This window comes from Dipodomys spectabilis, unplaced genomic scaffold, assembly GCF_019054845.1.
Source record: "Dipodomys spectabilis isolate Male_0828 unplaced genomic scaffold, ASM1905484v1 ptg000002l, whole genome shotgun sequence".
Lineage (NCBI taxonomy): Eukaryota > Metazoa > Chordata > Mammalia > Rodentia > Heteromyidae > Dipodomys > Dipodomys spectabilis.
The window spans coordinates 8,727,173-8,751,785 of record NW_024870679.1 but is presented as its reverse complement, the minus strand read 5'-3'; the positions used below and the strand labels follow the sequence as shown (position 1 = coordinate 8,751,785).

Here is a 24,613-nt window from a genome sequence, read left to right as displayed (position 1 = left end):
CACAGCAATGCGTGAGCTTGAATTTCTCCACATCTTCCCAATGGATGTTGTTTTCTCTTTGTTTGTATTGCAGTATTGATCATTCTAGTTGGTATGGGATGATACTTCTTTTTTGGGGGGGTCCCGTTGTGGGGGCTGAACTCTGGGCCTGGGCGCTGTCCCTCAGCTCTTCAGCTCAAGGCTAGTGCTCTACCACTTGAGCCACAGCGCCACTTCCGGCTTTTTTCTTTTTGTTTATGTGGTGCTGAGGAATCGAACCCAGGGCCTCATGCATGCAAGGCAAGCACTCTGCCACTGAGCCACCTTCCCAGCCCTGGGATGGTACTTCTTTGTGGCTTGATTTAAGTTTATCAAAAACTTAATTGTTGAGTCAATTACCCTTTTATGGCTTTCTATCATTGAAGAAATGTCTGTTCTTTGGCTTATTTTTAAAAATTGCATTTTGTTGTTGTTTTTGAGTTGTAGATATTCTTTGCATGTTTTGATTGTTAATACCTTATGATTAGTACTTCATGATTTGCAATTATTTTCTCTAGCATCATAACTTATGTAAAATATTTAGAAAAAAGAACAAAATGAGCACTAAATATTTTTAAAATGAAGAAATATTTTAAAAATGAAGAACAATGTATAAAGGCCCTTTTCTCATAAAGGACTTGGAAAAACTACCATTATGTATATTAGAAAAAAACATTCACAATATAAATAGTAATAATTGAAAACAATATTAATGTTCCCTAAAGTATCCATTGTGTCAAATCTTTTGAAGCTAGGTAGGGCATAAGTACAAGTAAATACAACAATGCAACAAGATTATATTATGTTCATTAAGACTATGTTTACAGTAACAAGGAGATTACACATTACACATTCTTTTTGTTTATTTTTGAGGGCAGACTCTTGGTCTTGAATTCAGGGACTGGGTGTTATCTCTGAACATTTTTGCTCAAGCTTAGTACTCTACCACTTGAACCACACCCCCACTTCTGGCTTTTTGGTAGTTAATTGAGATAAGAGTTTCATATAGATAGAGTTTTCTCAGATCTCAAGCTCTTGAGAGGCTAGAATTATAGGCATGAGCAATTAGCCTCAGCTCATTCTTAAGAATAATAATGCCAGATTGATCATATGATTTTGTACTGGTATGTAGGTGATACACAAGATTGTAACGTCCTCACTACTCACCAATTATTTAAATTTATGTCATTATCTAATATGCTTGATTAGGTAAAGTTTCTTTTAGATGCAGCAGTAAATCATTTTGTCTAGAATTATAACCATGGAGTGAATATTCAACAAAGGTGTTGATATGCTTGATTCAAGAAATTTGAAGTGCAGATGCCAGCTAGAGAAAATTTACACTACATTGAAAGAAATTGAATATCTGGGAATAAAGTATAACTAAAGGCTTCTATTTTAGTAAAGTGTCAATTCCAAAATAGGAATTGAAACATTTAATGAAAACCAAAGGAGATATCAGAAATCTGCATAATCTGTAGCAAATATTATACTACCTCAGACTCATATTGTTGTTTAGAAGTACTGAGTTTTAAACTCAGGACTTTGTACTTATTGGGCAAGTACTCTGCACCCAACTCTTTTTGTTGTAGTTATTCTTCAGATGGTGTTTCCTGACTTTTACCTGGGCTGCCCTTAGACAAAATAACCCTGTGTCTATCACCTACCAGGATTACAGGCAGCCTTACCATGCTCAGCCTCCCCAGATTCTTAAAAATATATGATTCAAGGCCTGATTATATCCTGTTTTCTGTCACATGGAAAATTGTAAATAGAAGAGTAAATTAAAACCGTGTTGTGTCATGTAACAAATTTGAGACAGGACTTTTAAGGATGTAGGAGTTAAAATCACCCAGGGGAATGAATCTTTTTCCTAAGATACAAAGTGAGCATAGTGTCACTAAACCAGGTTTTAACCAGAATGAAACTAAATAGAACTTCCCTCAAACTCCAGACACCTGGCATCAAAGTCGTCTTCAAGTATCACAGAAGCAAGAGCATAAAAATAAGCAAAGGAAGTACTTAAAACTACTCCCTCTGCATTCAGAGTCTTTAGAGATGAGTAAAATGCGCTGAGACAGCTACTAAAATAGACTATTTCTCACAACTGTCTAGACAGAGTTGGAGCCAAGAGGCGCTGGAGAAGGGAAGAGGGAAGGGTGCGAGGTTGCCTTGCTTTGCTGAAACAGCTGTATCCGCAAAGACCTACTTAACATTGTCACCTGTGCCATTCTTCTTAAGACAGCTGAGCTCCGTGAAAAATGATCTTAATCCTACTCCCATATACCAGAACAGTTTCAAGACCCAACCTCCCATTTAAAATAATAAAAATTGAGAGTGCCAAAGGATCTATACTTCGTCCACCAAGAACATGAAACTCTCAATATTTTCCAATTTAATAATTAAGAAGCTAGTTTGAATAATCATATAAGCTGAATTATAATAATGTGAATATGATTAAGCCTAAATTAACAACAAAATAACATACTTATATTGTATTTTCTGAAGGTTAAATTCTTTAATTAAAATCAATGAAGTTAGCTGGGTGTTGGTGGCTCAGGCCTGAGTAATACAGCAATACAGGAGGCTGACATCTGAGGATCATGTTCACATCTGTGAGAATCTTTTCTCCAACTAACCTTCAGCAAGTCAGAAGTGGAACTGTGACTCAATGGGTAGAGCATTAGCCTTGATCAAAAGCCTTGATTAAAAGAAGCTCAGAGCCCAGATCCTGAATTCAATCCTCAGGACTGGCAAAAGTAAAATAAAATAAAAATAAAATAAATGAATTTAGCATCATGATAAAATACACTAAAAAGAATTGAGAACAAAAAACAAAGTCACTTTTAAGAAAGTCGGATAAATCTGTACCACTGATATCCTTTAGTACTTAGTAAATTCAGAAAAAAAAACCTTGGTTTTTCCTATCTTAATGTTATATGATATGGCAGTTAAGAATTCTTCACTCCTTCAAAACTGTCCATTTAGTTTTTAAATCAAGCAAGTATCGATGATGGCTTTCTTGAAAATTCCATTAGGACATGAGCATGATGCATAAATAAGCAATCAGTGAATCATTTTGACATTTCCATGAGAGGAAGACCAGATTTTTCTGAATGAAATCATGCTTACCAGAAAAGAAAGAGATTCCAAGTCAGTTGCTATGGTCCATGCCAAGTACTTTTAGAAGTGCCAAAGACAAGTGGTAATATTGGTAATGGAAATATAACTCAAAACATGACAAAAATCAATGGTCCATTGTTCTAAGATGTGGAGAACTGTTTTCCCCTTTTAATTCAGTTAGATTAATTGATCTATTTTTCTTTACTGAATATTAGTACTGAGAAGCACTGTGTTCTCAGATATTGGTGGTTTGGAATGGATGCTCATTTAGTCACATTTTAATGATAAATATTAAATTTTGATGAGATGACTCAATGTCGAAATCTCAACTTTCTAACTTTCAAAAGCACATAATGATGTTAGCATCCTCATGAAGTAGATGCATTGCTTAAAATGTAGCCCACACATACCATTCAGTACAGAATAAAAAATATATATCATTCAAATCATTTCAACTTTAGTTAGTGCAAACAATGGAATGGATGAGATGTGAGTCTTACAAGCATATGTAAGATACTTAGAACCACACTACTATTAGAAGCAAAAAAAGTGCCCTAATATTATCAAAAGCCCTTCTTGATATTTCAAATTGTATTATCATTAAGTTCCTTACCTTTTGCCCAACACCACCAACTGAGCCAACAGATCCTGAAGGTCCTTGTGGTCCCTGCAGTGTAGAAAATACAACAAAATTATCATTATTTCTATAGTGAAATAGTTGAGTTCATGAATGTCTCCCTAGTTCATTTTTCAAATACAAATATATGTGAGAATAGTATGCAATTTGAGAAATGGTATAAAACCCATGAATTATTGTGTTCACAAATTTACTGATGGTCAATATTTGATTGCATTGCCTTTCAAAATCACTAGAATTTTGAGCATAAAACACCAGTTTCTTACAAGGCTCTGGATGTTACATGGACCATAAATTCCATCTCTCTGCCAATAAAAGTCAGGTCCAGGTCACAGGATTTGAATTTATAATGGATCAACAATGTGACTGCATCTAAGAATTACATAATTTATGTAAAAAATTAACTTAAAAACTGTCAGCCTTATAATTACTTCAAGGAAATTATACCAAAAAGCTCTTTTTAATTCAACTATTCCTAGGATGGTTGATTGAGTTCTGACCTCTAGAATTTAAATGCAGACATGAAAGCCAAGCCAAAAGAGATAGTGGCACAGACTCATTCCTTATTATCCAAACATGAAGTGAGAAGTCACTCAACCTAGAAATCCCTTAATGGTTTGCATTTCCAAACTCTAAAACACTGGATTAATTTCAGACTGGGAGAATATCTTCTTAAACAATAGCAAATCCTCCAAACTGATAAGAAGCCCAGTTAGTTACGTACTACCCTAACATGTTTTCTACATTGCAAATACAAAAGCTTTTGGATTAAAGCTTTTATAGAGATGCATACGTGAAAGAAGTTCAGAATGTAGACCAACGCCTGCACAGTTCAATCAATTATAAACCATATCTTCATGTCACTATTAGAGATGCAGCTTAAATCTGAAAGAATTCAGCAACTGCTATTAAACAGTTACTCCATGCAAAGCCCACAGTAAGAGAGTTACTCAGAACAACGTGATCGACTATAATCCAAACAACACAAGTAATATCGCTATTCTGACTATGAAACCTGTCGATGCTTGTGTGACTATTAGCTTACAAAGTCTGCAGAACCCTATAAAATGAAGCGGGGTGAGGAGGTAATCCTCAAGTCCTCATCCACTTCTCACCACACCTCAGAAAACATCTGTCCTGTTTAAATACCAATACTTAAAGCATTCAAAAACGATTAGTATAGACTCCACAGTTCTTACATCAGCTCCATTAGGGCCTTGAGGGCCTCTGGGGCCAGGAGGACCAGGTGGACCCTATGAAAGATAAAAAAGATTACAAAGACATAACTGAAATACATTTCATTTTGATGCTTTTTAAATTTTATTTTATTGTAAAGATGCTGTATAGAGGGGTTACAGTTACATGAGTAAGGTCATGAGTACACAGAAAATACATGTGTAGGATCTTTATTCGAGTGGAAGAAAAATGAAAGTGGTTAAGACTGTGAATTCATAGTCTATGAAGCGTATCAATGTGAAAGCCAATCTTGACAGAGACAACATTGTGTTATACACCATGGAAATTTGCATTTCAAAAAAGGGGGGGCAAGAAATCCTATTGCTATTATAAGACTCAATGCACTCACAAGACAATTTGTAATTTGTTTTCTTTGTGTGTGTGTGAAATCAGGGCTTGAGCACTGTCCCTAAGCTTTTATGCCCAAGACTAGTCCTTTTTTCACTTGAGACACAGCTCTACTTCCAGCTTCTTGGTGGTTATTTGAAGATAAGAATCTCATGGACTATCCTGTTCGGGCTAGCTTTAAAACTGCAATCCTCAGATCTCAGTCTCCTGAATAGCTACGATTATAGGCCTGAGGCACTAGTGCCCAGCTACAAAATTCTTTTTATGCTCTATCAACACTTGCTAATTTTGCAAATCTTGATGGAGATCATTGATTCTTATATCTCTTCTCATAAAAATCCAAAGCTAAAGGTTGAAGACTGGACAGTGGCAAATGATTAAGAAAGTGCAATGGGAGAAGTAAAAGTAGCCATGGTGCTTTTTGTAGCATATGTGTGTATTCCTATGTATATAACATATTCAGAAATGATAAACATATATAAATATTTTCAATATTTAATGACCACACACAGAGATTGAGTGAGGTTAAAAATGAGAAAGCCAATACAAAAACCATCCTAAACCTTGGACCATTTAGCCATATTGATAGTGTCTCGGGAAGATGTGAGCAGTGTGGAAATGAACCATATCCACCAAACACTAGAAATACCACTTACCATGGGGCCAACGTCACCATTTTCTCCTTTCTCACCAGGTGGGCCTGGGAGACCCTAAGAAAGTAGAAGGAAAGTTCTTGTAATTAAAAAAGTGAGTGAGGCATGTCAGCGATCCTAAATACTTGAGGTACAGATTGGCAGAATTAGGGGTTGAGGAGACCCTAAGCAAAGGTTAATTTGGACCCATCTCAAAAAGTAAAGCCAGCCATGGGGAGGCATATCTGTAAATTAATTGAAATCTTGTATTGTTATAGTAAGATGACAATAAGTAAATACATACATTGATCTTGAAATTTATGAAGACAACTATTCAATCTATGTAGCCATGGCACAACTCTTCTGAAAATTCAGCTGCCATCCACTTTAAACAGTGCGATTTTATTTTATTTTATTTTATTTTTCTTGCTGGTTGTGGGGCCTGAACTCTGGGCCTGGGCACTGTCCCTCAGCTCTTCAGCTTAAGGCTATCGCTCTACCACTTGAGCCACAGTGGCACTTCTGGCTTTTTCTGCTTATGTAGTGCTGAGGAATCAAACCCAGGGCCTCATGCTTGCAAGGCAAGCACTCTACTACTGAGCCACCTTCCCAGCCCCGCTGAACAGTGCCATTTTAAAAGCAAGCAACAGGTTGACCCATTGTAACAATGAGACATACATGAAGCTATGTTGACAATGAACTTTACAACGTTAGTGTGGGGGGAGGGAGGAGTTGGGGAAGTGAGAAGGGAAGGGATAGTAAGGGAAAAACAAAGGAGTGGGTAAGATGCTCCATAGGAAATGTACTTATGACCTTACTCATGTAACTGTAACTCCTCTGTACAGTATCTTTACAATAAAAATATAAAAAATAAAACAGCAAAACTTTTCTGAAAAATAAATATTCCAATACAGTTGCAAGGTGAAAATTTTTGACCTGTTCTTTCTTGGAATCATAAAGATTCACAAGATCATGAAACCTATGGTATTCTATTTCTTCTGCTACTCGAATTCTGTTTCCTTTATATCTAATCACATGGAAATTGCTGTATGCGATGATCTGTATTGGAACTCGAACTCATAGCAGGCTTAACTTCCTGGCTGTGTCTTCATGAGAAAGTCATTTTATTTATTTATTCATTCATTTTCATGCCTCACTTGGTCTTCCCTGTGCATAACTGTCTGTATTTCCTATTCTTTTTTCTATGTGATCTGTAACAGTGACCCTATCCCTTCTTTGTATACCTGTAATCAGGTAATCAGGGACTGCAAATGGTAGTGGTTTTTAAGCATTCATTTGTTTTAATCTCTTGCAAATGGCACTAGCCTTGTAAAAACAAGGATCTCACACATTTTTAGGGGCAGTGCATGAGATTGCTTAATGGACCATTTGTAAAATTGTTAGTAATTGCTAATGTGGCATAAATAATATCCAGATACTACATAAATGTTAAAATACATAATTGGCATTATAGTGCATTATGTTTGTTTTAGTCTTTCAGAGAATCACTGGGTAGGCACAGAATAGCCAGATGGAAGGGAAAAATCCAGATGTTTTCTGAGTCTGTAGGAATCAGAAGACATCAAGTCCAGAGGAAACCATGCAGAAGAATAAAATGTCAACCAGGTAACTTGAGTGGCTGGGTATGGTTGGAAAAGATAGGGGAGGAGAGCATGAGGGATGAGGGGGCATTGATCAAGATGCCTTGTACTCAAAATAAGCATATTGAATTGAAACCCCTTTATTCAACAATCTAAAGATAACATAGATAACTGGCCCCAGTGCAATGGACTGCCTGTGTCCAGGCATATTTGAATGAAACTTTCCCAGCCTGTAGTATTTAATTTAATATTTCCTTTCTCAAACCACCTCTATAAAATGTAAATTAGCTTTTTAATAGTAAGTTGTTTTCAACCATCAATTTACTGTTAGCCAAAAACAGTTTTCCCTATTACTGGTGAATAGCTGCTGTTCTGAGTTTGTCATTCCTCCACATGTTTTCAAATTTTGTTATGTCTTCTTAAGTACTAACTGCTTCTGATGTATTCCAAATATCTTACTTTTCATTATCAAGGACCACAAGTTTGTCATTCATTTTTGAAATAAAATAGGAAGACAGACATTAAATACACCTTAGAAACAAGTCTGTGGCTGACACATGTTCAGAGAAATTAATAATACTTGATTTTAAATCAGGAACAAGTTATAGATATTGTATATATATATATACACACACACACACACATATATATATATATATATCATACATGTACATATATATACTTAAAATGTATATGATATGTATATGAATATTTATAGTGATTATTATGGTTACGTATATACAAAGGATATATATGCTATGTTTTACTACCAAGAGGAAACCAGGTATGAGGATTGTATGAAAATGGTCAAGCCAACTGTGTGAAGAGCATCTTACCTGAAGGCCTATGGGACCAGGGGGACCTGGGAAACCTCGTGCTCCCTCATCACCCTTTTGTCCGAACATGCCCTGCTGTCCTCTAGGACCTGGTTCGCCATCACCTCCCTAAATAATAGTAAGGAAAGTTATCACATATGGAAAAGCCATTATGATAAGCTATGATAAAAAATGTGGCATTTTTAGTGTATTCAAAGCCAATCTGCCTGAAAAAGTTAATTACAATGTAGACTGAATTTCTATCATCTGCTGCGAATTCTATCATTGTTTGCTCTCAAAACATTCTTTGGTCCTGGAACATGGTTGACTTTGATTTGTAAGCCAAGTGAAGTTGTTCAAAGTTAATTTGGCATTTTTGTTCAAACGATTGTGTTCTTCAACTTCAGACATAATGTTTTAGGTTTCACTTTAATAATGTTTTTGTTTTTACTTTAATAAAGATCTGTTTGGTTCTATTAAATCATTTAAAAAGGATTCAGTGGTATGGTAAGCATATAAAATGAAACAACAACTACAAAATATGTACATGTTATATGATGGCTTATTTATTCAAGAAGCTATAAGGATTTCCCTTTGTGGAACTCAGCAGAATGAATACTTACAGCAATTCCAGGGGCTCCAACAGGTCCTTGAAGCCCTGGGGGACCAGGTGGGCCCTGTGGTACGATAAATAGCAGTGATTTTATAAGCAAGGCCATAAAAGGTCTCAACAAAATAAAACAACCCTTTGTCTCATCACAACCTATTAAACATCTGTACTTTCCTTTGGGAGAAGAGAAACATTAGCTAGAAATCTTCTGTAGCTGGAAAACCTTTACAATGGACACTGGCTGAAAACATACTCATCCAATGTACATAACTAGAAATGCATTTGTGTGCCAATACTAATTTGAAGATTCACGTGTGAAAATTTTCAGAATCTCAGGCTTGCTAATGATATATGTGTGAATCTGAGAAAGCACATGAAAAATGTATCTGTCTAGTATGTCTAACTGAGCCTCAAGATTCTAAGGCATCTATACAGAAAAAGGTAAAACATATGAAAGTTAGGAAGTTCTTTAATATATAAATTTAGTGTCATGTTTAATGTGTAGAGAATGCCTTATTTTGAGAAATATATTAATACCTGGTCAAGCTTTATAAAAAAAAATTCTAGGCACTATAGAAATAATAGTCATTGGATTGCATTGTGCTTCATGATAGCTTCCTGTTTAGGTGAAGACTTTTTAAAGCAGGTGTCTACAGAACATCAAGGAGTACATAGAAACCTTTCAGGTTTCTGCATATTCAGATCTTCCCATCACAGCTCTAAGACTTCATCATTAAGGCCACATAGACATCAGCACTAAAGATATGGAATTAATGCTTAATAAGACTACCCTCCTAGCACCAACTATATATGATAGCAACTACAATATCAGCACTGTCCCGAGAAAAACTGTCTATTCTATAAAATTGGTGTGCTTCAAAGTTCCTGCTTTGGTGTACTGATTTGGCTTTTGTTGATTACTCTGCTAAGACAGTATCAGCAAGTACAGAAAAGAGGAACTGTTTTGAGATAAGAGTCTGGAGGCAAAAACATTTGAGAATTGATGACTTCAATGACAGTCACCCAATCCTACTCAGGAGTAGGTTGTAAGAAACAAACTTTTGCAAATATGACTCTGCCTAGTGCATACAAGACTCTAGACAAATAGCATTTCTCTATTATGAAGGTAGCTAAGCAAAAATTTGAGTATGTTATTTGCTGAAGCGGAATGTATGAATTTATGTCTAGGAGTAACTTCACCAGCCACAAGCAGCTAGCTTCCTGAACAGTTTCTTATCCTGATTTTGCTGCATAAAGCCAGACATCACTGTTGCTATTTATTAGCTTAAGTTTTGTCCCACAGATTGGAAAAAAGTAACAGAAGAGCCTATTATGGGTTAAATATTGTAATGGTTTGAAGGTGGTTTGTATTTGATGCTGTTCTTCAGTTAGAAAGAAAAGAATTTTTCAGGATTTGTAGGATTTGGGGTCATTATTTCAGTCAGAACACAATCAGTTCTTGCAAATCTTTTATACAAAGTGTGGCATTTACAAATGCACTTACTAGGTGTGAGTAGCGCCTGCCTTTAATTCTCATTAATTCTGGAGGCTAAGATCTAAACATTGAGATTTGAAGCTATTTATGGCTGACAAACCTGAGATAACCACCAAACAGCCAGAAGTGGAGCTGTTGCTCAGCTGGTAGAGCACCATCCTTGGAAAAGTGAAGAGGACAGTACTGAGGAGCTAGTTCAAGCCCCAGGACTGGCACTAAATTAATTAATTAATTAATAATAAACAGTAACATCAACTCTAATAGCATGAGATGACAGATAGATCTCAGGAAATAATTATAGTGGGCTATTAGACTGCAATTGCTCAAATGTAAATTTCTATCTTGCATAAAACGTAAGTGGAAGACAGTAATATGTGCATATTAATATGTGTATTAATGTGTATAAACATATTAACATGTGCAAACACAGAAAAGGAATGAAAAATCTAAAGAACAAAATATTTCTACTTCTTTAAAGAGCATAAATTCATTAGAAAGTGGTAAAGTGTGCCAGATAACAGCATATAATTTAATCTAAAAGGGGGGGAAATTTTTAAAAAATATGCATAGACAAGGATAGTACCTGTTTAACAGTGAAGCAAAAAGTCCTAACTATATGAATTAACTGAAAATCAGAAATTATTTTGATAGAGCCATGATCTGTTAAGGAAAATTTCCAAAGTAACTATTTCTAGTGGCTAGGAACAGATTTTTTCCCATGTTAAAATACACACTGTACACATGTACATCAAAATAGTGATAATTCCTTGGGCATACACGTATACATTATTTCTCAGAATCATCTGAAAAAGTAGCTTATTTCATATCATATTAATTTGTTGTAGTGGAACTATGGGTAAGCAGCAATCTACCAACATCATACTGTATTTCATTACACAACTAGAAAGCCTCATAGATGTACATACTGTTATGGATTATGTAATCACAGAGGTCATCACTTGACTAGGAACTGAAGAACTATAATACTTGACTAGGAACTGAAGAACTACAAGGTTTGCCATGGAAAATAACAAAAGATGTTAAATGAACCAAGCCTCCTAAGGAGGAAACTTACATTCTCTCCTTTGTCACCCTTGCTGCCTTTCTGTCCCGGTTCACCAATTTCACCCTGTGTAGGAAAGAATTTAAGTTAATCTCTGGTGTGTCATACCAGCCACTGAACTGTCTTTTTCCATTTATATCCTATTTATGGAAACATAGTCAATTCCTAACAACTAAACAGAAACTTTCGAATATATAGGAGTTACAGAAAACTTTGAAAAAGGAAACATTCTACTTTCCATCTAATTTTAGGAAAATTAATTACAAAATTCATGGGAAAAAAGAACTGCATTTTCTTGAATGATTTAATAGAATAATGAACACGAACCTTATCTCCATCTTCTCCCGGGGAGCCAGCAGGACCAGCTGGCCCAGGGAGACCCACAGGGCCTTGGACCCCATCTCTTCCTGCAGGGCCTTGAGGACCTTTCTCTCCCTGTATTGAGAACCCAAAAGATCATCAATTTGCTGTAAAAACTTTTCCATTAACTATTTGCTACATGTTTAAACTGCAGTTTAGGTGGGAATGTGGATATGTTTTGGTTTTCATATGTAAATGAAAAAAAAGGTATTCTAACACTGCATTTCAAATAGCAAATAATAGTTGAAGAAATATGTACATTTTCCTTTAGTGAATTCTTCAGGAATTTTATCTTTTTTTATTTAATTCTGGGGTGAGCAATAGTAGAACTTGAACACTCTTGTGTAGCTTTTAAGCTTGAGGCAGGTGCCCTACCAATTGAGCCATACTACCGCTTCTGGCTTTTTGCTGGTTAATTGATGGTATCGCACAGACTTTCATGTTCTGGCTGGCTTCAAACCATTATCCTCAGATCTCAGCTTCTGAGTAGCTAGGATTATAGGCATGAGCCACTGGCACCAACTAAATTCTTCCTTTCAAATCTGATTTTCCTGAAACTTTGATCTGTAAAATTAATGAGGACTCAGGAATCCCTCTCAGGAAGAAAGAAATATTCATTCTCTTTACTAAATATTTCTATCAGTCAATGTAGTAATTGGTAGTCAGTTTTAGCTCCACTATCCAGAGCTACATTCAAGAGTATGTAATTTGACTGATAACTCAGGGATTTTGACTAGACCTTCTGCATTGAAATGAGTTAGTCATGTGGATAATTTTGGTTCAGGTTGGCCACGTTTTCCAAGAATCTTGAAGGTCAGGTAAGCAGACAATCATCTTGAGTTCCATGTGCTCATCATCTAATCCATTTCCTCATAGAAGCCTACATCTGCTGATAATTACATGCCATTTTAATAGCACAAGCTAGTCAGAGAAAGCAAAATTCAGAATGCATATTTAGGAAGATTTTACATTCATCCACCTCTCAGGCTATCTCTCAATTTCTCCTTGCCATGAGTGGCTCTGACAAGACAAGGCCACTTGATTTTAGACTTAATAGTCTCCAATTAAAAATATCCAATCTCTTGTATTCTGTAATAGTAACACAAAGCCAGACCCATCAGAATACTGTCACAGAATATTGAGAGAAAATACACGGACAATGAACTCAATGTATCTGCAGAGTTAACACTGCTCAATCAAGTCATATCTTTTGAAAAAATTGTTTGCTTATACTAGTTTCAAATTGGAGGAATCTGTTCCTTTTCTACACATATTTACTATATATATTTAATGAATATATCTGTATATATACATTTACTATATATGTATATATTCCAACTTCAACCCCTATCTCTTTCTCTGTCTCTCCACATCCCAAAATGATTTCAATTTTTTTTATCATTTTTACAAAAGTATTGAGCTTACATTTTTGTATATGATAGACAGTACTTTTTTAAGCTACTTTGTATTGAATCAGTTTCTGTTTTTATCTTGGAGGACAAGAGATTGCTTTTGAAAAATTAAATGACCACCATTGAATCAAAGGCAAAAACAAAAATTAAAGGGACTTCCCAGCTTCACTTCCAAAAAAACACCCTGTCAACTTGGTGAATAAAGCCCAAATCATTGAAATATAAAAGTTTAAAATCTGATAAGGACATCATGAAATAATTGGTCAAATGTTTTCTGGGTCACTTGAGAACAAAGTTCAAACTACAGGAAAAAAGCAGTTCCTTTCTTCCATACTCATTTATGAGCTTAAACAGACACTGCATTAGAGGAAGGTATTAGAGGAAGCAGGAAGGTATGGTTTTAATCAAAACTCCCAATTTTCTTTCTAAAAAAGGAGCAAAAAGAGAAGGCTTTTACATTAATAATGCTAGACTCCCACCCAGATATTAGGGTCTCATACAGTGTGCAAAAATGTCACCTCATTTAATTGAATTTGAAACGTTATTATAAATAAAAAAGGAGTTGGTTTTCTTTTTTTTATAACCCAGGCACATACTCAGAGAGAAGGCAGTGAGGTATGAGGAGCTAATATTCCTGAATAAAATGTAATAACCTGTGCAGGGCAGTCATATAGATTTTTCTCCTATGCATTACTTACTGGTGCACCTTTTTCTCCAGCTGGGCCTGGGGGGCCTTGGGGTCCCGGTCTCCCAGGCAACCCAATGGGTCCTGCGGTGCCTGCTGATCCACGTTCTCCAGGTGAGCCCTGGGAACCAAGGAAAACAGAGAAGGATTGTGTTACTAATCATGGATTATTGCTTAACGATTGCTTACCTAACCATGTGAACTTACAACCTAGCAAACGTACACACACAAAAAATGTAAAAATAACTTTGAGACAATTTTGAATCACAAAATAGAATAGTCAATCCACTTTGTGATTTATTTTGGTGTATGTGGGGGCATGTAGATGGATTCTGGGTCCCACATCTGAGCTGTTTTTGCTCATAGCTAGCTCTCTATCACTTAAGCCACATTTCCATGTCTGGATTTTTGGTGGTTTATGGGAGATAAGAGTCTCACAGGTTTTGCTTCCAGGGCTGGCTTTGAATGGTGATTCTGAGATCTCAGACTCCTGAGGAATAACCACTATTGGAGAGATGAATTCCTAGTCCTAGTACTTCAGAATGCATGAACCTTTAATATTTTATGGATGCTACCTACCATTGTAATTGTGTGCTCATGATTGTCAGTACGCATCATAAAACATGTATCCAGATAATGCCCTTTTAGAGTTTTCTTGTATCATTAGGGATTGACAGAATATTTACTTCAAACTTGCCAAATGAAAACTTCTAAATCTAGAATATGAGTTCAGAAATTCTCAAGCATAAACTTTTACCTATTGAAGAACTGAAGTTTGAAAATCTAGATGCTGGATTTTTTTCAGTAAATACTTTTTCTGATCTATCTTGGTTTTCTAGAAACATTTTGATCTTATAAGGAACACTAATATGATTCACTTTAATTTTGTCTGTATGTGTGTAGTGTGTTGTGTGTTCTACTTTGGAGGCTTTAACTAAAGACTTGTACACTGTCTCTTCACTGCTTTGTAGCTTTTTTTTTTTCACTTGTCCTAGGGATTGAACTCAGGGCCTGGGCACTGTCTCTGAGCTTCTTTGTGCTCTAGGCTAGCGCTTGACCACTTGAGCCACAGTGCCACTTCTGGCTATTTCTGAGTAGTTTATCAGAGATAAGAGTCTCACGGAGTCTTTTCTGCCATGGCTGGCTTTGAACTATGAACCTCATATCCCAACCTTCTGAGTAGCTAAGATTACAAGCACGAGCCACGTGAAGCCAGTTCGTTTCTTAGTCTTTTCACTCAAGGCAGATTCACTTTTGGCTTTTTCAGTTTAATTGAAGAAGAAGAAGAATCTCTTGGACTTATTTGCTAGTTTGGCTTGGAACTGTAGTCCTCAAATCTCAGCCTTCTGAATATCTAGGATTACAAGTTAGGTCACGGGCACCTAGTTTTAACTAATTTAAGAATATATTGAATGTAAGGTGTTGTTTGTTTGTTTGTAAATAATCTTATGGATATTGTCTATGAATTGCTTGTACAAAAATTTCAGAAAAGATTTAAGAATAAAAGAAATTCAGAGATATCTTTACTAAGTTATGTAGAGCTTGAGCAAATAAATTATTTCCAAGTTTATTTAATCAAATCAAACATCATGTTGTCTTCATACTATATTCTTGGATGGATAATTAAGTTAAATGTTATCATATCATTTCCTGATAGAATAAAATTTACAAATTAATTCCAAATAAGTTCCATTAGGAAATATGAATAACAGTATTTTTCTTCAATAAACTAACACATATAGAGGGTATCATTTCAAAACTCAGAGGAAGTTATTGGTAAAAATGGGAAATATATCACATTAGAATTTATTCACTAATATTTTCTCTGTATAAAGAATGTTATTGGAAAACCATGAATTTGTTCTCACATTATCATTCCCCAAAGAACAAATTAGATGTGAATATGAGAAATATGGTGATAATGCCGACAATTTATATTTACATAATGCTTTACAATTTACAAGTTGATTTCCATCATTTTGTCATTTGAGTCTCACAAAAGATCCAACCAACTGACAGTAATGTTGTGGCAGCTCATTTTCACAAGTGAAGGACCTGTAGTTAACTGCATTACATGTAACTAGGTCAAGGAACCCTATCCTTGAAATCTAGAGAATACTTCCTCTAAAACATCCCACCTTCTTGCTACTCTTTCATGAGGACATCAATAAATCTACTAGACTTATTTTTTATTATTTATTTATTTAATATTTTCACTAGGAAATTCTTTTTTTTCTTTTTGTCTGTTGTGTGGCTTGAACTCCGGGTCTGGGTACTATCCCTGAGCTCCTCAGCTCAAGGTGAGCACTCTGCCACTTGAACCATAAGGCCACTTCAAGTTTTCTGATGGTTTACTGGAGATAAGAGTCTCATAAACTGTCTTGCCCAGGCTGGCTTTGCACCATGATCCTCAGATCTCAGCCTCCTGAGTCGCTAGGATTACAGGATTGAGCTAGCATATTCTTTAAATTCACATCCTAATCAATTTCACTGGCCAATTAATTTATTACAAGTGTATGAGGAATTACTTTGCCACTTAATTTTCTTGACCGTATTTTCCTGACCTAATTCTCTGAGCTACATGAATATTTCCTATTTAATAAATTTGTTGATTATTAAAACACATAAAAGGAGTAGATACAGATCGGATGTTGTAAGAGACAAGAGACAAGTAAAAAATATGATGATCTTTCCCTAAAATTGTTTTCATGACTAACTGAACCACTACTTTTACTATCTTATAGTGGGTAATCTTAAATTTAGGTCAGATGAATAATTTGAAAAATACTTGCTAAAACTATGGCTAAAAACATAGTTTAAACTTGATTTAAATGACAAATGTATTTAGATCTATGTATACATGTTAACACATGTTAAGAAAGAATTTCCATATTGCATACTAATTCATGAAGAATTTTGTGAAATAACTTGTTTGCAAATCGAATACACCAAATACTATTTATGAGGACTTACAATGGAAAAATGTAGTTAGTACTTTTTAGATAACAAATGTTTACACATCCATCAATACTGATTACATTTAGTGTGATATTAAACTATTTCAACTAAGAAAATCCACAACATGTGGTATATTATAAACCAGATAACAGATTTCTGGTAAATGACTCTGGAGGACAGTGTAGAAGAAAGAAATAATTGTTAGATTTTCTTAGTATTTTATGTACAAAAAATACAGTCCTAAGTATAAAAATAACATAGATCTGTACCTAATTTTTAGAGGAAGAAAAAGAGAGAAAATTCAGGAGGAGAGGAGGCAGACAAAGAACAAAAGAATATTTCCTGAAGTAGGAAGAGTGCAAAAATATTCCTTACAAGTCTAATAACAAAAATATCCTATTTTTTCTATAAACACCAGCACTAGACAATGTGTGATCCAACTGTAGATTTTCCAATTGTCTCTGACTAAAAGCAACACCCTCAAGATTAATCCTTAGAGACAACCAATGATACAAGATGCCTTGGCTTTATCTTTAATTTAGCATTTCACTTATATAACTAGGAAAGGACATAATGCATATTGAATGCAAATAAGTTAGTATGTAAGAAAGTATGAGGATGTTAGATAAGTTTCAAAAATATAGTCTCCAAAAGTCTCATGTGAAGTCAGCATAAGTTTTCAAATTTTGCAGAACATTATAACAAATGTACATTTTCCTCTAGTATATAGAGTATCAATATTTACCAAAAAAGCATGTATTGTTTAACTGAATGTATTATGGTTGAATTATCCTATGAAAATAACTCATGGGTTTTACTAAAGAACTAATACTTGTTAAGTTAATCATGAAGTATGTTTAATAGAATTAATCAAGATATCTAAAATAATTAAGATATCTAAAATTAATTAAGACATATAAAAGTGTTTCTTTAGATATCATTTTAATGTATTGCAAGTAAGGACAGAATGATTAGACTCACTGAGAGTATATGTAGTTTGTAGCTACAATATATTATACTTTATTACAAAGCATAACTATTTTAATTTCTCCCTTAGAGCATTCATAAGATTAGATTTTTAGATTATCATCTTACTTGTGGGCCCTGCATTAAAATTAATAACAAAATATATTACTTGTCTGTGGTTAAAATATTGCTCATGATCTTGTCACAGCTCATAAACTTTTAAACAAGTGATCAAAATTCAGAGAATTTTTTTGATGGATATTTGTGCAGAAATTGCAATTGAAAGTTCCTCTTCTACTAGTTATTACAAATATTGGGCAGGCCTGGATATCTATAATAGCAGTGAGCTCTGCAGTGATTTAATTTTACACATAAATAAATGAAAAGTGAAAAATCTCTGATGGTACCAATTGATTAAACAAATAATATGGAGCAAATTCGCAAATCTTAAATATCTCCAAGTAATCTTTTTAAAGAATAAGCTTTTCAAATCCTTTAAACTCACTGGAACTGCTGAGAAGATCTATCTCATGTAAAATTAAATTTAAATCAGATATTAAAACATGGAGCCACTTACAGATTCAAAATAAATACGGTGGGAATGGTCCATCTTAGGACACTAACCATCAAGACAAAATGTATTATACTAGATGCCATCACTGAGAGACTCAAAGTGTAGATGAACTTTCTTCCATAAAGGGTAAGTACTTACTAGCAATAAATTTTTTGCATTGTTATATAGGTGGCTGTAGTAAAGATCAAAAGGTTATATAATTGTTAAATAAATGAACAAATGTATGTAAGCAAAATGTTGAGATTTAAATTTAAGATAACATAGATAATAATCAGTTCCACCAAAGAAGAGATTTCTGGTATTTTCTTCAAAAACAGAAAGCCTTATATATAAAAATAGTGTCTGAATCTGTAATCATTCTGGTGCTAGTATAAAAACCATATGAATAATTATGAATAATTGATTATGAAGAATCGATTCAGAGCCTTGTGATACTACAGACACTGGTCTTTGGTCCCCACCAAAGCAATCTTTCTCTGTAGTTCATTGCTAGTTGGATATAATTGTAGCTTACTGACATCCATGTGAACAGCATAGTGAACATATGATTTTCCACTAAAAATAATACTTGACCTAATATGAATCACAGAACTTCTTATATTTCGTAATATGCATAATATGCATTTTACTCTGCTTCAATTGTTCCAGTTACTTCAAACCTTCACTTCCCTCCCATTTGCCACTTTAGAACTTTGATAATCGTATGCCACATTATATTTCCGCTTTACCTTGGTGTTCTGTAAAATACATAGCAAAGTCGTTGGTTCTTACAAAAATTCAATGAACCTTGCGTCTCCCAAAGCATGTTCTACTTTAGGAAGAGTAGATGCTTCCATAACCATCATATTCTTCTGCCTAACATTTTCTTTATCTTAAATAGTTGTACAATCTTCTGTCATCTGTGAGGACAAGGTCTAGTGAACTCCAGCCCTGGCCTTTCCAAGGATTCCCTTCCCTGAAATCATAAATTCACTGTTATGTCCTTTCTTAGCCTGTTTCTCACCCTCCAACTTATAATAATATTAATCACATCTTTCATGTGTTATTTCATTTGCCACATATCATGTACATTGGGTCAGCACTATCTTCTGTGGTGCTTAACTGTTGCTAATTGTCAAATAAAGGATTTCTGAAGTCAATTAAATGGATAACATATTAGAACATTCCATTTGATGCATTAGTCTATAAATAACAGGATAATTATTCATGAATACTTCTATCTCCTGGAGATATACATTGGCTACAACCTCTGCAAATGCCCAGGACAATTTGCTTTCTTAATCCCTAAAATGATGGCTATAAGTCATTTAATCCTTGCTGTCATGATTCAGTTTTCAATGGTTCAGTGATTCCTGATTTAAAAATCATTTATCGTTTAAATGAGATTACTATAGAACCTGAAGGGCTGGCTAAATGGATGGCATTTTATTGGAAAATTGAAGATTTTGTGTCCAAAGTATAATTTTCCTTATTCAACAACTTACATTTCCTGGTAATATTATAGCTACTCATTTATGATTATATTTAAAATATTCTACTCAATTTTATCAATCTCATAAAATTCCAGATCTAATAACTGGAGTATTTCCTTAAAAATTTTTCAGGAGATGTCCAAAATTACATAAATCTGTGACGTTACATTTGAGTAAACAAGTCTACATTTCTACATCTCTAAGGACAGCATCAATCCACTTACAAAAAACACTAGTTACTATATCCTCAGAATCTTTATGCTTTACAAGCTCTTTTTCTTTTCCTTTTTTTATGTGCTGGTCCTGAGGCTTAAACTCAAGGCGTGGGCACTTTCCCTCAGCTATTTTGCTCAAGGATAGCTCTCTACCATTTGAGCCATAACTACACTTCTGGCTTTTTTGGTAGTTAATTGGAAATAAGAGCCTCAGGGACTTTTCTGCCCAGGCTGGCTTTCAACCAATATCCTCACATCTTAGCCTCCTGAGTAGCTAGGATTACAGGCATGAGACACCTGTGCCTGGCTGTTTTTCAAGCTTTATTTCAATATTAGTCTTGTGCTAATTTGAATAGTTAGAAAAATATGATTATTTGGGTAAATGCACAAAAGAGGGATTGCTGGGTCATAGGGAGCTCTATGTGGAGTCTTTTGAGGAACCTCCATACTGCTTTCCAGAGTGGTTGAAAAAGTTTACACTCCCACCAATAATGTAGTAAGGTTCCTTTCTGTCCACATCCCCTCCAGCATCTATTGTTATTAGAGTTCTTGATTATAACTGTTGTTATTATAGTTCTTGATTGTATGGGGTGAGGTGGTATTTCAATGTTGTTTTGATTTGCATTTCTTTTATGGCTAGGGAGGTTGAGCATTTCTTCATGTGTCTATTGGCCATTGTTATTTCCTTAAAGAGAAGTTTCTCTTTAAGTCTTTAGCCCACTTATTTATTGGGGGAGGAAAGGGGGCAGCAGGGGTGTGGGATGGGAAGGGGAAACAAAGGAGGAGGCAATAATGCTTAATAAAAAATGTACTCATTACCTTGCCGATGTAATTGTAACCCCTCTGTACGATATTTTCACAATAAATAAATAAATAAATAATAAAAGACTTTGAAGCCAGGCAAAAAAAAGAAAGAAAAGAAAAAGAAAAAGAAAAAAGATGAGTGCTATGTTCCAAGCACTGAATTGTAAACATATCCACAATAATATAGGAAGCTCACCTCTTAATGAGAGATATGATTTTTAAAATACTAATCATAACAGGAACTCTGAGGGGTTAAAATGGAGGCAATCTGTCTATAGAGAACTTAGTATTTGAACATTAGCACTTTGTTATTGAGGATTTTCACCAACAGAGTGGAGTATTTTAACAAATGGAATGGAGTATTGTAAAATTAAGGAGAGATGTAAATGCATACTCACAAAGTAGAAAATATCATAGTGATTTGAGGGGCAAAACACATGGCTAAGTACCTGTAGCTCATGCTTATAATCTTAGGTTTTCTGGAGGTAGAGACTGGAAGTATCATGATTCAAACTAGCCTGAGAAAAAAGTGCACAAGAACACATCTCCCCCAATAAAAGCCTGTGCATGGCAGCACACATCTGTCATTCCAGCTTCACAGGAAACTGGAAGTAGGTGGATTGTGGTTCCAATGTGGATGAAGTTAAAAACAAAATGGAGGGGGGGTACCACCTCAATAGAAAAAGAAGCAATCATGAAAAGACAGTTTTTATGCAATCTTATTATAACAAATTCTGAACATGGTGAGCCACATGTGTCATTCCAGTTATGGCAGGGGTGTAAAGACAAAGATGATGATGGAGGGCAGCGTGGACAAAACCAACAAGACCAGCACAACAGAAAGGAGTAGGAGCCATGATTCTAGTCAGTGGCTATACCACTGACTAGTAAGAACAAAGTCTTCAGTTAAAACCCCAGTACCATCAAAGGGAAAAGAAGTTTGATAAATTAGACTGGATAGAACTAAAATAAAAATGCCTTAAGAGAATAAAACCTCAATGTAAATAATGAATGAAAGGTTTAGAACAATGGACTCAAGGAGATGAATGAAATCACTGTCAAAGAAAGAATGAAGTATTGGAACAAATACGACCGGAGTCAGAAATGAAGAAAGAAAGATAAATCAAATGGTTTGAATGTGTAATTAATATAGATGCAATACAATGTGGATGGAAGTTGTAAAGGGATTTAAAAGAATGTTCAGCTATTCAAGATAAAGAAATAAAATCAAAAATGAGAAAGGCCATTGCATACTGGATTGTGGATGTTCTAGTGACATTTCACAGCCCAGATGGAACAAAGGTGAATTTGTAGAGAAAGCAAAGGCTGTATTCCATACTTCACTGTGCAGTATGTATGTGTGTATTTGTATATGTATGTATGTATACATATGCATGTATATGTATATATATGCATACACACAGACATATATATATATATATATATATATATATATATATATATATACATCATCAGAAGAGTCAATGTACGTATTTGCAAATGGAACTAGGATGGGTGGGGTTGGAATAACTGGGGGGAATGATGGAAGGGGTGACACTGATCACTCTTCATTGTACTCAGAATTTGTAATGAGCCTGGCACTGGTGGCTCATACCTATAATCCTAGCTACTCGGGAGGCTGAGATCTGAGGATCATAGTTTAAAGCCAGTCCAGGTAGGGAAGTCTGTGAGGCTATCCCTGATTAACCACAAAAAGCCAGAAGTAGAGCTGTGGTTCAAGTGATAGAGCACTAGCCTTGATCAGTGATCAGAAAAACTCAGAGGCACCACCCAAGCCCAGAGTTCAAGCCCTAGGACTGGAAAATTAAGAAAAGATAGAAAGAAAGAAAGGAAGGAAGGAAGAAGGAAAGAGGAATGAGTTACAACCATTTTTCACCTTATTATTTTACTACCTTATAAGATTACCTTATTAAAGGTAATAAAAATATTTATTGAAAAACAAGAAGAAATTAGGAAAATCTAATGTTTACTTATTTTTCCATTATTACATGTTTGATAATTACCATAAAACAGCACAGATAACAGAGTACACATATTTGTCATATTTGTGAGGTTTTTCTATATACCTGAAAAAATTCAAGTCTTGTCAATTACTTAGAATCAGATAAACTAAGGCTTTCTAAAAATGAATGGCAAGATATAAAAAATAAGAAATTGAGTCTTATTTTACAATCTTTTATATTACATTTTTAAATAAGAGGAAGCCCTTGAATGAATAAAAAACTTCAACCTATATTATTTCCAAACCTTCCATAATCTTGACAGAGGCAGAAGCAAACATTTCCAATTGTCTAAACCTTCCTGTTTCTGCACTCATTAGTGCATGCAATTAGTAGAAAGCAAGCATTGACTGGTTTGATTGACATGTGTTTATTTTCTCTCCCACATGCTGTGGGATCACAGCAGGAGAGTAATGAAAGAAGGGCTGTAATTTGCAACCACAGATAGCAGGTCTATTTATTATCACCATACTTACAACTGGACCTGGTGGGCCCTGGGGGCCTTCTCCTCCCTTCAGTCCAGGTGCACCCTGGGAAAGTTTAAAAAAAGAGAGAGAAACGAAGCAATGAGGAATGAATATAAATAGGAGACATAACTGACAAAATGCACCCATAAATACTATTTGACACAAATACAAACACCATGATATTCAAGTACTTAGGTTTGTATATTCCCTCTTAATTATTCATGATGCTTTAGTGAAGCTCCAAGAAAAGTGCTTCAAAGAAGAAATCTGACTTATTGGCTCATGTATATGTTGATGGTACCTGAGCTCCAGGAAGACCTCTTTCACCTGGGAAACCGCGTAACCCTGCTGGTCCATCTTTTCCTGAGATACCTTGAGGACCTGGGTCACCCTAAAAAAAATGCAACATGTATCTGTTAATTCAAAATATTTTCTACAAAAAAACTGTGATGATTTCCAACCTATAAATAAAACCTGTAAGCCAAACTTGAATATTATTTAATCATGAGACTATTCTGTGGTAGGCCACATGTATGTGTATATATATAAATACATAAAGATGAAAGAATGATATGTAGACAAGAATAAGCAAGAATTAGTTTATGGTCAGTGAGCTAATTGGTTGTATAGTACTATTTGGTAATATCTACAAATATAATAACCTTACATTAAATGTCTTCCTGACACACCTTAGTGACACTATGGCAAACTACACAGAATGAAGGGAACATGGTGAGAATTATAAGGGAAGTAAATGGATGTTCTGAGTCAAGAGGAGACCATAGGCATTCAGTACCTTGGCACCTTCTTTTCCTGCAGCACCAGGAAGACCTTGCTCTCCAGGTGGTCCAGGAGGTCCAGGATGTCCACGTTCACCTATTGGACCAGTCTCACCCGTTGGTCCCTAAATTAAACCAATCAAACTCTGTTAGAGTTTTGTTTCAATATTGTCCTTTCAATAATAAAGAGCACTGCGTATCACACAAGTTCTCTATTCTCTTTTAGGTTTCATGATAACCTTTGAAGCACATCTCATAATACAATGAGAGAATCGGATCGGGTAAAGTTCTGAGAGGATGACACTCCATCTTGTTTAGAATA

The 24,613-nt window shown here is 35.0% G+C and overlaps 1 protein-coding gene across 4 annotated transcripts in view; it reads right to left on the bottom strand.

Annotated features, from left to right (window-relative positions):
* Col11a1 (collagen type XI alpha 1 chain) overlaps window positions 1-24,613 on the bottom strand; it is a 170,504-nt gene that overhangs the window by 36,193 nt on the left and 109,698 nt on the right. For all 4 annotated transcript variants that reach the window (XM_042678073.1, XM_042678088.1, XM_042678065.1 and 1 more), the window contains 11 exons: window positions 24,309-24,416; window positions 23,814-23,903; window positions 23,522-23,575; window positions 14,049-14,156; window positions 11,906-12,013; window positions 11,591-11,644; window positions 9,034-9,087; window positions 8,432-8,539; window positions 6,019-6,072; window positions 4,978-5,031; window positions 3,755-3,808 (listed from right to left, as the gene is read on the bottom strand). In XM_042678073.1, the coding sequence (XP_042534007.1) occupies window positions 3,755-3,808; window positions 4,978-5,031; window positions 6,019-6,072; window positions 8,432-8,539; window positions 9,034-9,087; window positions 11,591-11,644; window positions 11,906-12,013; window positions 14,049-14,156; window positions 23,522-23,575; window positions 23,814-23,903; window positions 24,309-24,416 (846 nt within the window). The remainder of the gene's footprint in view (window positions 1-3,754; window positions 3,809-4,977; window positions 5,032-6,018; window positions 6,073-8,431; window positions 8,540-9,033; window positions 9,088-11,590; window positions 11,645-11,905; window positions 12,014-14,048; window positions 14,157-23,521; window positions 23,576-23,813; window positions 23,904-24,308; window positions 24,417-24,613) is intronic.